We start from the raw sequence: 13,353 nt of genomic DNA on the forward strand, positions 1-13,353 counted from the left end.
AACGATTAAGCATCATTAATTTGATCTCGTGCACTAGTTGTAATGTTTGAATGTTTCCATGTTCCAGTGTATGATGCGTAAGCCTCTTCCTCTGTTAATTGTATGATTATATTAGGCTGGCGGGTAAGCATCATTAATTGATCTCGTACACTGGTATGTAATGTGTTGTTTGTACTGTTCACCCTTGACTGCTCATATCCATAAGTACCAGACTTGAGTCCTGTTTATCAGGGACAGTCTGTGTAGCTCAGTGGTAGAGCGCTCGCCCGACAAGCGAGAGGTCTGGGGTTCAAGTCCCCGCACAGGCAGGTATGTCCGGACTTTTTTCTCTGGTATATCTGCCTATGCATGTTATGTTTTTATTTGTAAATTCATGTTTAAATGTGCTTGTGTGCGATGTGTAATTCTTCTTTCCCCTGTATATCATTAGATTTATAAAATTTACTTTGACATATTTTACTTGCCATAAAATTTGTATTGTATCCCGAATTTAAAAAAATTATTTGATATCAGAAGGACATTCCTCGTATTCAGAATGGAATTCGATATGTCTGATGTGCTCTCATGTCTCACAAAAAATACTGCGCAAACTTTGTTATCCGATTCCTATGTCAAAAATGTGCTGCTACTGAAAATGAAATGATCTGGGCCTACATTCATCATGTTCATGCATGGAAATGATTCATGCTTGGATGAATTTCATTGCAATCTGACAAAATTAAACCTGTGTGACATGATTGATAGGGTATGATATGTCACATACATTGGTAATTCGACATAATGTTTGCACAAGTTTCCATGGATAATATGAGGAATAACACTAATAATTTCCGTTGTACTTGTACATCTTTCAAAATATTATAGGCAGCAAATGAAATATACTTTCAGATCAGTAATACTGTAGTGTTGGTTTTGATACACGGTGTTAAGCAATAAAACTTGTTTCTGTAGTATAACATTTGACATTCAACTTCTAAATCAGACTGACCAGCTAGGGCAGGCATGGTAGGAGGCATACTGCGTGCCTGTTATGTTGCCTGATAGTAATTTAGTTATAGGGCCATCCACAGCAAAATTCACACTATGGTGCTTTGCGTGAATTCCGTTAGATCATATTACATATTATGTTAGAACCTTTCTATACATTGGTAATACTATATATTATGTCGGGTATTATGTGCACTGCTCATAGGGTCTCCCGCGCGAAGTAGAGACATTATATTGTCTTTAATTTTTGTCCAAATAAGTGCTGTCCTATAGCCCTATATTTGTTTACAGACCTACTTCGGATTTCTGGTTGTTGTTTCCCAATATCATTTTATATATATATATATATAACAAGTATACTTTACAAGTGACTAACTTTGGAATTTAGAGTGCTCAAACCCATTACAGGTGAGCTAGAGAAACAAATTCAAAGTATAGACCTCTGGCAAGGCAACCGTTACTTAAAGTTTCACGGAATACCCTCACTTACGATCATTGGGTAAACCGATCATCAGACGGATAATTTGTCATAATTTTGAGATATATTACATTGACCTCTCGGTCCTCTAGCAGACTTATTGCCGGGTTATGAAAAGTTTAACCTTACTTTTTGGATAAAGGTCTCATTGTCCAACAACTGTGAAGGGGACATTTCATGCACACGAGATTCGCCTCAGGGAATGGATCATCAGGGAGTTTTTAGGTATAAAAATCCGAAATAAACTTCCTTAGGTCAATCAAGACCCATTTCATCGTTTCAAATTCAAGAAATTGAAGAAGCCAGATTTATGTTGGTTTTTGCTATCTTCAGTAGATAGCAAGCATCGTAAATATGACATTTTCCCCATATCACTTACGAAAATACCAAAATATTTTTTTTTTTTGGTTCATCAAAACCAACTTTATCATCTCCTATTCAAACAATAGCGCAAAATATCAGAAAATAGAAAATATCTCCCAATTTGACCTCACAGATGAATTTATCATGTCTTTGCCATTCTAAATATGAATACTTATAAGTAGGTCTAAAGTATATACTTTAGACCAACAATTTAGCAGTTATGAGGCGCGAAAGTTTCCAAAAGGTTAAGACTAACCTTAGGGGTACTACACCCCTGCCGATTGTGCCTATTTTTGCATTTTTCTCAAAAATTATAGCACATTGGTGACAAGTAAGATATGTATATTATAGGGGCAAGGACTACAACTACTGTACTGAAAATTCAGCAACTCAAAGCAAGTAGTTATTGATTTATTGATCAAATATTGGTTTTCCCTCATTTTTGACTGTAACTCCACAACTGTTGTCTGTGCTGAAATAAAATTTCCATTGCAGCAGTTGTAGTCCTTGCCCCTATAATATACACATCTTACTTGTCCCCAATGCGCTATAATTTTTGAGAAAAATGCAAAAATAGGCACAAAATTGGGCAGGGGTGTAGTACCCCCTTAAATAGCATGAATAGGAAGCGCGTGTTTGTTGTTGTTGTTGTTGTTGTTTAGGTTTGGGTTTTTTGGGTTTTTTTTTTGGGGGGGGTCATTTTGGAGAATCTTGAATGACAAAAGACAAAAAAAAATGTTTTGTTAAATTATCGATATCTTGATATCGATATCTTGATTATTTTCATTCCAAATTATTTGTTCATTTCTTTCTTTCTTTTTTATTTTATTGATTCGCTGACTGCAGTAATTGATTGTTTTGTCACATTATACAATACATGTATAATTCAGAAAGTTGCATTGATTTATTTCACCAAAGATATCAAGGATGAGTTAACATCAACACATTTTGCAGACACGGTGGCCTAGTATAACGGTCTGTGCGCCCCCCCCCCGATGACTCACGAGCTATGCCAATTTTCATATATTCGAGGTCTTGTGCATGTGGATCGATATTTTATTATAAGGATGCATGGGGCCATTCTTTTCTGCATGTCTGTTTCTGTTATTAACTTCACAGCAAACACAAAACGTTTTACAGAAAACATCTGAATGCCGGTTATAAAAAGGTGCAAAAATGTGATGCAATGCATCCTAACAAAAGGGATCGGATAGTAACGTTGGCACAGTAATTTTGTGGGACTCGAGAGCACACTCAGACACATCCAATTACATTATGAATACGATCCGAGGCGAGGGATGTCCTTCTGAAATCATTTCGATTTTTAGAAATTCGCGATATAATGCAAATTTTATGGCAAATTATTAATAATCTATATTGACATTTTGTCCTTGAAGTAAACTTTTATAAATCTAATTGTATGTGCTTAAAGTTTATGTAGCTGGGAGGAAATCGCCAAAACGCGCTTGTAACACGTTTATAACGTTTTAAACGCATTCGTTTTGGTTACGCCTCTCTGGAATCAAGCAAACAAGCATCACAAGTAAAACCCATGAAATAACCTTATAAACATTAAACAACTAGCTTGCAGTGTATACAGTGTACCCTATATCTTCCAGACAACATTTGAACATGGAAAATGGTAAAGGAAGGGGAAATTAAGTATTTGCGTTTGATCTTGGATTGAATTGCAGCAAGCAAACCACCACGGTGCAGCGATCATTGGAGGGGGGGTATCTCATCAAAGTATTCTAGCGTGTTGGTAGAACCCATGTTGTATTTTACATGATTTCCCCTCTCAGATATTATTTGTCTATGCAGAAATTGTCAGCTATTGGCTGGAAAAAAAAAAAACACGCATTTTTTTTTTTCATTATAAATGTCGCGTCGGGTTGAAATCATACCGACCAACTGCTTTGAATTTAGAGGTCATGTATCGATTTTGATTGCATAATCAGGGCTATAATCGTTTTGCTGTCATTTCATGTATGTAAATAATGATTTGTTAGACCATGCCAGGTTATGGTTCGCGTACACAATGATATGAACGGGGGAAATATTAAAGCTTATATATTGTACCCACTATATTTCTGGAGATTCTGACGGGAAAATAATTGTACGGGCTATCCGAGGTTTTTGCCGACATTATCATGTCTTTATTGGAAACTAGAAGATTTGGTGGACGCCTATGATCAAAGTTACAAGCTTTGGAAATGGAGATGTACGAGTCATATATGTGACATGCACCGTATTATTACATCTTAAGAATGATGTATCTGACAAGACGTATGAGAAGCAGGTTCATCTTATTTGGAGTCATATGTTGCGGAGTTGTTTACTTGGGAAGGACTTTAGGGTATTACGTAGGTGATGACGGTGGATTACATCGACGCAAAAGAAATCACGAGGTAGGCCTTTATTTTGTCTAAATTTCTCTTTATTTGTAAGATCGCAGATCGCAGCTCAACCTGTGTATCAACCTGTGTATGGAGGTTTCAAACTGAAATGGCGTGGAAGTTTTATATTATAGTTGGATATTTCATTTGTTTTTATACAAACATTGTTGCCATGGTGACTCTTTGAGTGAACTAAATTGTGTAGATTCAAAACTCCAATCCAAATCAATGAGATAATATGATCTGCATGAGTGGTTATAGTTATTAAATTAGTAAGGGACGCAGCATTAGACTTCAAGGGGGGGGTTAAAAACTTTCCCCACTAACACTAAAAAAAACTTTCCCCACCTCTGTGTATAAATGCTTGAAATTAAAAAACCTTTCTCCCAACCCCAACTTCCTACCCCCCCCCCCCCCGTGATGTCTAATGGTGCGTCCCTAAATGAAACGGTCTGATGATTTTGTCACTGGTTCAGGGCTAAGCATTCCCTTGTCATCACTGGACATGCATGATCGTTGATAGGATATCTGGCCGAGTGCTTGTTTGTTTAAACCGTCGCTCCATGTGGAGAAGCTTGGAGACACACATCGGTCCTGATGGGACCAGGCTCAAACAAAATGCTATAAAGAAGAATGTCTTGTGTGTCTAGTTAAACCCATGAGTTTGAAACCATAACGTCAGCCTGCTACCCTAATTGCCCAAGTAATTTTTTGTAATTTTGAGAACAAAGTTCAAAATATGGTTCAAGCATAGCCTACATTTAAACATATTTATTCACCTATCTTTGCACAAGAACTAATGATAATGATACAAATGAAAGGGAATAATCCAAAATAATTAGGGTGATTACGTTTAAACTGATGCATGCTTGAACCATATAGACCCTGGATATGCTTGAACCACATTTTGTTCTTTGTTCTCAAAATTACAAAAAATGACTTAGGCAATTAGCGTAGCAGGCTGACGATAAGGGGCTTTGCAATAATTATGAGACCTGGTGCTGGGAGGGTAAAATTGGGCGCCTTTTAATAAAACGCTCTAAAAAGGCTTAGGAAAACAGTACAGAAACGCTTAAGGGATCTAAAATGAGCGTTTATTGCGTTTCGACAGTATTTTTTGTGAGACATGAGAGCACCTCAGACCTATCGAATTGCATTCTGAATACGAAGCATGTCTTTCTGATATCAAATAATTTTCATTTTTGAAAATCACAATATAATACAAATTTTATGACAAATTATAAAAATTTGATATTTTTCAAATTTTGATATATAACAGTCCTCGAAGTAAATTATATACATCTAATGACTTATTCTTAAAGTGTATGTAGCAGGGAGGAAAAGCCGACGGTCAATTGAAAATTTTGACCTTTCATATTGAAGATATGGATTTTTTCCCAAAAAGACCTAATTTTTTTTTGGTGTTTTGGGGAAAAATCCATATCTTCAATACGAAAGGTCAACATTTTAAATTGATCGTCGGCTTTTCATCCCACCTACATACACTTTAAGTATAAATCATCAGATTTATAAAGTTTACTTCAAGTACTGTTAAATATCAAAAATATCAATTTTAATGATTTGCCATAAAATGTGTATTAAATTGCGAATTTCAAAAAATCAAAATTATTTGATATCAGAATGACATTCTTTGTATTCAGAATGCAATTCGATATGTCTGATGTGCTCTAATGTCCCACAATAAATACTGTCCAAACGTTCATACCCCAGCCCTTAAATATGCAAATTTTCCTGCACGCTTCGCTCGCAACATGTATCCAGACCATTTAAAGCGCATTTTGTGATCCACAGCATCATCCCCCAGCGGCGTAGCTGGGATTTTTTCCAGTGGGGGCAAGCCTGTATTGGGCGGGGGCCCAAATCCACCAAACCTTTCTCTTTTCCCCCTGCACTAGGGGGGGGGGGCCGGAGGCCCAAATAGACCACTTTTGCCAGGCTTATTGATAATAATCGTATGGTATTGCATATCGTATGGATTCCCCATCTCTCTTCCCCTCCTCTCCCTCTCTCCCCTCCTTTTTCCTCTTTTTTCCTTGCACTAGGGGGCGGGGGCCCAAATAGGCAATTTTTGCCAGGGGGAAATTGCCCCCTGCCCCCCCCGGCAGCTACGCCACTGTCATCCCCCCCCCCACTTTTCTCAAAAAAGTTGAGATTTTTATATCACCGTAAACCTCTGGCTATATAATGTTTATGTACAAAAAAATTCTTGCAGATTCATTCGTTTAGCAAAAATATCGTGAAATTTGAATTTCGTTCTGTACCAGAACGAAATTACAACACATTGTCTATGGAGCAGTGTAATACACATAATCATGCATAACTCGCAAACGCAAAATCGGAATCAACTGAAATTTTGGGAATAGCCTAAGCTTTTTTCGTGGATATCTACTGAAAATGTCATAAAAAGAGGATACTAGGATCACGAAATACTCCTTATAGGTTTGCAATTGGGATCCCAAAAATTAGCATGTACAAAGGGGGGGGGGGAGGCGCAAAGATTTGTTGGCGGACCGAGAGGGGAAGCAGTTTTTGGCGGGCCGAGACGGGGGTGGGAAACGATTTTTGGCGAGTCGTTTGGGGCTCATGATTATATAGCACAGCCCCTGAGCAAATAGGCTATACAACATCCTCGTCATAATAAAGTTAAATACATTTTAACCTGGAAATGCGACGGGTTGCGTTGAGTTGCGGCAAAAGGTAATCGACATAATTTTGGCAACGCACCGCACCGCAAGTCATTCCGATCTTTAGTCTGGTGTGACACCACTACCTCCTCTGCCAGGTTGCTCGAGTTGTACGTAGGCCTACGCCTGGTGTCAATGAACATACAATCTCTTGAGAATGTTTTTTGTCTCCATTTCTTTTTAGTCCAGTGCTTTCCGTACATTTGTGGATTTTCTCATGCCTGACACCCACTCGGAATCTGCATTTGAAGCCGTGTTCAAAAGAGACATCATTGGCAACTATGAACCCTCGCTCAGTGAGCCTCGTGGAACGGGACCAGGCGCATATGGTGAGCCAGTAACATATGAAGAATGGGAGACACAGGCAGTACGAGGAGGCATAAAACAGTACTCATTTAACCAGTATGTCAGTGATAAAATACCCTTTGACAGGCCAATTCCTGACTTGAGACCAAATCAGTAAGTATTAAACGTGAAAATGATCTATCAAACATATAATCGGAGTAATCTTCCATTGTCACAGCAGTAAACATGGTAAAGGAAATGCATGGGCTTTACCTGTATATTTTACATAGCTATCTACTGAAGATAACATCTCATACATTGTTTCATAGGACAAGAGCGAATGTATAATTCATAATATTATTATGCTATTTTGAGATGTAGAAACGATTCACGGCGTGGCTTTATGGAAGAATAGAGGGATACTTAAGGGAAGGGGTATGAACATTTGGACAGTATTTATTGTGGGACATTAGAGCACATCAGATATATCGAATTGCATTCTAAATACGAAGAATGGCCTTCTGATATCAAATAATTTTGATTTTTGAAATTCGCAATGTAATACACATTTTATGGCAAATCATTAAAATCGATATTTTGATATTTAACAGTACTCGAAGTAAACTTTATAAATCTGATGATTTCTACCTAAAGTGTATGTAGGTGGGATGAAAAGCCGACGATCAATTGAAAATGTTGACCTTTCGTATTGAAGATACGGATTTTTTCCCAAAACACCAAAAAAAAAAATTAGGTCTTTGGGGAAAAAAGTCCATATCTTCAATAGGAAAGGTCAAAATTTTCAATTGATCGTCGGCCTTTCCTCCCAGCTACATACACTTTAAGAATATATCATTAAATTTATAAAAATTTACTTCGAGGACTGTTATATCTCCAAAATGTGAAAAATATATCAGAAAGACATTCTTCGTATTCAGAATGCAATTCGATAGGTCTGATGTGCTCTCATGTCCCACAAAAAATGCTGTCGAAACGCTCAAAACGCTCATTCCAGTTCCCTTAAATTTCCCTCTGAATATGGACCCAGGGTAAAGAAAAAACAAGTAAACAAACAAACGAAGACTGATTTTTTCAGTCATATCTTTCCTTCAAGCATTTTTTTAAATAAAATGCTCCATAAAATCAACCTGATTATTAATTACCACCATTTATTCACTTGTATGTTGCAGGTGCAGCAGTTGGCATTACTCCACATTCTTGCCTTCAGCATCCATTATCATCACCTTCCACAACGAAGGATGGTCGACATTACTCAGGACTGTTACTAGTGTAGTGAATAGGACTCCAACAGAACTACTTAAAGAAATCATCCTGGTAGATGACTTCAGTACAAAAAGTAACTTTAATCAGTCTTACTAGGTTATATTTATTTGTTTCAATAATCATTAAGGTTGGGCCTAAGAAAAGAGATGAAAGCAAATTCATGACCATGTGGTCATTGGAGTGAGACATAGTTATATTAAAGGCGTGATTAAATGCCGTAGAATTCCATGCACGTTTACTGATACAGGCGGCTTTACAAACAAGTATTATTGTCAGTGCCGCCGACCGAGGGGGGGTTAAGGGGTGCGTTACCCCGGGCCCGGGGTTCTAGGGGGCCCGTAAAAATAAAGGAAGCAAAGAAAAAGAGACCTCAGGGGCCCCGTAAAAAGGGGGGGGCCTGTGCGATCATTTTACCCCCGGGCCCGGAATGGCTCTCAGCGGCACTGATTATTGTAAGAACAATCTATTGTTATGTTTCTGTGGAGGGTGTCTGTCTTTTTCGTCAACAATAACACTCATTTAGAGGCATATATTATGTAGGCCTATGTTTGTAGACGGAATTCTATGGTATTCATTTAAAATAATATTACAGCAGATAATATTTTAAAAATTTAACGCCTCTTTCATATTTACTTGACCGCTCTTTACGAGGACATAATTATGTTCTTTTGTGGTATATTTAAAGGCGCCAGTCTCAGCGACGAAAGAGGAGACAATTTGCACCTGACATTCTATTTTACGCATAAAGGAAACACACAAATGACTTTAAAACGTATCGTCATAAATAAAAGTTCTTTAATGTTATTGTAAAAATTTTCTTTCTTTTTTTTACGACATGGCATACCTGGACATAACAGCAGAGACAAAAACAAATCATTCAGAAGTTGCAGACGAGGAAGCACCCAGAAAACGATTAACCTCCCTGCTGAAGCTGGTCCTTGATCTACTGGCTGGAATTTGGGCAGGAAGAGAATTCCATAATTGGACTGTAGATGGTAAAAATGATCTTTCATGGCTTGATGGTTTGATCTTGGGACTTCCACTGCTAGGTCATGAGATCTCACAGATCATCGCAACCTGGGGTCATGGACATGGATGTCTGGCATCAACTGACATAACAACTCAGGGGCCTCCTTGTACAACATACGATAGAAGAGGGTGGCTGCTCCAACTGCCCTGCGGTAGCTCAATGGCTGAATACGATGATCTTCATACTCATTCCTTGGCAGGCCAATGACACGCTTAGCTCTATTTTGAATGGAGTCAAGCTGAACTAGTGAGGTGGGGATTGCACCAATCCAAGCACTACTAGCATATTCCAATTTGACCGTATCATGGCCTTGTAGATGATGGCTCTCTGGGGAGGTAGAATATAAGGCGAAGCTCTTCTGTGGAGTTTCAGTCGCTGACCGACTGTCTCAGACATTTTGGTGACTACTTGTTTCCTGGACAAGTTGTTATTCAATGTAAGACATAGAAGGTCCACGCTGTCAGCTTCTTCAAGAGTAACACCGAAAAAGTGAAGTTGTGGATGGTTGCCACCAACATCTCTCCGGTTGAAGATGGTAGTGGTTTTACATTTGGCAGTACCAAACAGGACATTCCATGTCTTAACCCATGTCTCTATCTTGGCTAAATCCCGATTGAGAGATGCAGCAGCAGGAAGTCTATCCTCACTGGATTTGACGAAGGACATAATGGTGGCATCGTCTGCCTACAAGATGGACTGATTCTTCAGATCTTGTGAGAAGTCGTCAATGAAGATGATAAATAGGAGGGGACCTAGTATGGGGACTTGAGGAAGCCGGTACCCCTGCATTGATTCTTTTCAATCCAGACTCTCTCCCATTCAGGACGACCTTCAGTTATCTATCTTTGAGATAATCCGTCAGCCAAGCATGAAGAGTACCTGAAAACCCTAGCCCAGAACATTTCTCAAGCAGACCAGGGTGCCACACACAGTCAAAAGCTCTGATGATGTCAAGGCAGACGACCCGTGCTTCTTTTCTGTTGTTTAGTGAGTTGGCAAGACATTGCGAGACATACGTCAAAGCATCTGATGTATATAGAGTGCCCAACCTTGAAACCAAACTGCCGAGGGGAGATCATGTGATGTTGATCCACATTTTCTTGCTGACAAGCTTCTTCATCACTTTTGGCATAATACACAGCAGAGTGACGGGCATGTAGTTTCCAGGTGTGTGTTTATCACCCTTCTTTTATGACATGCGCCCATTTCCACTGGGCTGGCATGTAACCTTTGTCAAAACATAAGAAGCTTTGTTGATATCTTCTTCTCCTTCCTTATTAGTGCATCCCTCATATGTACGAGTATTATCGCTCTGCGTACAGACAAGCTGTACTTATTTTTACTCTGGAACCTAGAGTAGATGAATGTATTTTTGAAGTACAGTCAACAATACCGGGATGATCCCATGCTTTTTACGAATAGCCTGTGACGTCCTTTAACGTACACACTACATTAATGTCAGCAATACATGTGCACGGGACCGACGGCTTTAAGTGCCCTCCAAAGCACTAAGCAAGTAGAGTGAAGTGCCTTGCTCAAGGACACAAAGAGCCAGCCGAGCTCAAGCGGACCTACACAGATTTCGAACCCGCGACCCTTGGATTCACAGTCCAACGCCTTAACCGCTTGGCCACGCTCTCGGCCACGATCTAGCTTCAACAACTCTTTCTTACATGCTGGGCCAGAACACGACCTTCGAGCAGATGGAGGAAGCCCTATTGCCTAGACTTCTCGGTAGTCCACTTGCCAATTGTGCATACTCTGGCTATTGCATTTAAGCTTGAAACTCTGATTCAATTAATTTGTGCACAATTATTGATAGATTTTCACATCTGATCTTTTCAGTCACCGTACTCCCTCTTTTGTTAGCTTCCCAAGTGGACTACTGACTTTGGATCGCGGTTTGCATGCGTAACACGGCTGTCTATGGATGAGATTGTCGGATTTCTGGCCTACTAAAATTGGCCATGATGTAATGCATCTTTTTAAATGGATCTGACTTGTGATTGGTCGCCCAGATCTCGTTATGGTTTAAATCCTCCGGGCACATGCCATTACCATTAATAACTACATGGTACACAACTATACCCCCTTTGTGTTGGCGGGAACATTAAACTCTCTGTAGGTGCATGAGCGTCTTGTACTTGCTTGCGGTTTAATTTGATTGATAAACAAGTATGATTGACAGTGTGTGTTAGGGACTTTGCCCGTTCAAAGTCCCGTTTAAAATTCAAAGTACACAGTCGATTTTTAACTCGGGCTTTCGCGAATAATAAACTGGCAGATTCTAAAATTATAATTGTTCAGTATTGAAGTGCCATTATAGTTATGCCATTATGATATGTTGCATTCAATAATATAAGCCTATACGTATACTTTACTTTTACTGTCACAAATATAATTATATAAACTTTGTCATAACCATACTAGTATTTTGATTTAATAAATATCAGTATAATTTCGAGTTCAACTGAATGCGTTCATCATGATTAATAACATATTTTTATTTATCAAAAATCGACTATGGCATAGTCTACCTATTGCCCAGCTCTGGGACCCGTTTATTGTTGTCTACTTCAGGGATGGTATTTTTTTCACAGAAAAGAGATGATAAACATTTCTGCTTTGTCTTCTGAAGAGATGTGTGTATTTCCATTGACCTTCAGTACTGGTATTTCAGACTTTCCACCCTTCACAGCTAGTCTACGTGCTGTCCTCCACCATCTCTTTGACCCTGTTTTAAGTTTTGTGGTCATCTTTTCTCGCACCCGTATTTTATGGGAGGATATAGCCTTTCGGGAAATAGAGGTGTAGGTGTTTCGTGCCTGATTATATTCATGGCGAGACTCAGGTGTTTGAAGCGCCTTCCATCTTCTCCATTTGCTAGTTTTCTTCTTCAAAGCCTCATCATAGTTACTCCTCATTCCACCACTCAGGATGGTTGACAAAAGAACGGACAGTCTTTCGTGGGATGTTGCTGTGCATCGCTGTCTGGATGGCATTTGTATTTTAGAGCAAGTTGTCTTGGGGTCGTCCTTTGTCAAAAGCTCATTCCACGGGACGGCAGCCAGGTCGTTTCTTAAGTTGTTCCAATCAGCCTTTTTGTACATCCATACATGTCTTGGAGGGGATAGTTCAGAGAGAGAAGAAACCTCTAAGGCAGTTTTGACAAGGAAGTGGTCTGAAGTACCCATGTTGCACTCAATCTCAGTTGGTGTGAATAGGTTTGGTGCGTTGGTCATGATGAGGTCAAGACGATTACCCAGTTGGTGGGTTGGTCCATTGACAATTTGAGTCAGTCCATGAGAATTACACAGATTCAGTTCAATCCTGCCTACTTCATCTACTTTGGAAAATATTTTGTCAACACTTGATAACATTACATCAGAATATTTAATATAAAATATTCAAAAATATTTTCTGAATGTTATTAAAACGTTTTGTACCCATCTTAATCTCTTACAGGCCTAGCTCACCTTCACAAGGAACTCGGTAACTACATCGCAACTTCGACTAAATTCAAAGACATTGTTTACATTGTGCGTAATCGTCGTCGCCTGGGTGTAATGGCATCTCGAATGGAAGGTACCCATCATGCATCAGGGCAAGTCTTGGTATTTATGGATGCACATTGTGAGGTAGGCATCAATTGGTTACCGCCATTACTGACTGTTGTGGCACGGAACAGGTGAGGTCATATCGTCTTTCATTATGTCCAATAATTCAAACCTCAGGAAAATTTAGAATTAGCTTACTGATTCCATAGTTGAAGTTAGGTTTGTAGTTTTGAGGTTTGGGGTTATGCCTGTGTTGGTGATTTTACGT

The 13,353-nt window shown here is 39.0% G+C and overlaps 1 protein-coding gene across 1 annotated transcript in view; it reads left to right on the forward strand.

Moving 5' to 3' along the window:
- Positions 1-3,832: 3,832 nt before the first annotated feature.
- LOC140152572 (N-acetylgalactosaminyltransferase 7-like) overlaps positions 3,833-13,353 on the forward strand; it is a 46,610-nt gene continuing 37,089 nt past the window's right edge. The window contains exons 1-4 of the mRNA XM_072174963.1: positions 3,833-4,236; positions 7,114-7,388; positions 8,405-8,571; positions 12,994-13,216. Coding sequence (XP_072031064.1) covers positions 4,096-4,236; positions 7,114-7,388; positions 8,405-8,571; positions 12,994-13,216 — 806 coding nt within the window. The 5' untranslated portion in view covers positions 3,833-4,095. The remainder of the gene's footprint in view (positions 4,237-7,113; positions 7,389-8,404; positions 8,572-12,993; positions 13,217-13,353) is intronic.

Source organism: Amphiura filiformis, chromosome 5 (assembly GCF_039555335.1).
Source record: "Amphiura filiformis chromosome 5, Afil_fr2py, whole genome shotgun sequence".
NCBI classification, from domain to species: domain Eukaryota; kingdom Metazoa; phylum Echinodermata; class Ophiuroidea; order Amphilepidida; family Amphiuridae; genus Amphiura; species Amphiura filiformis.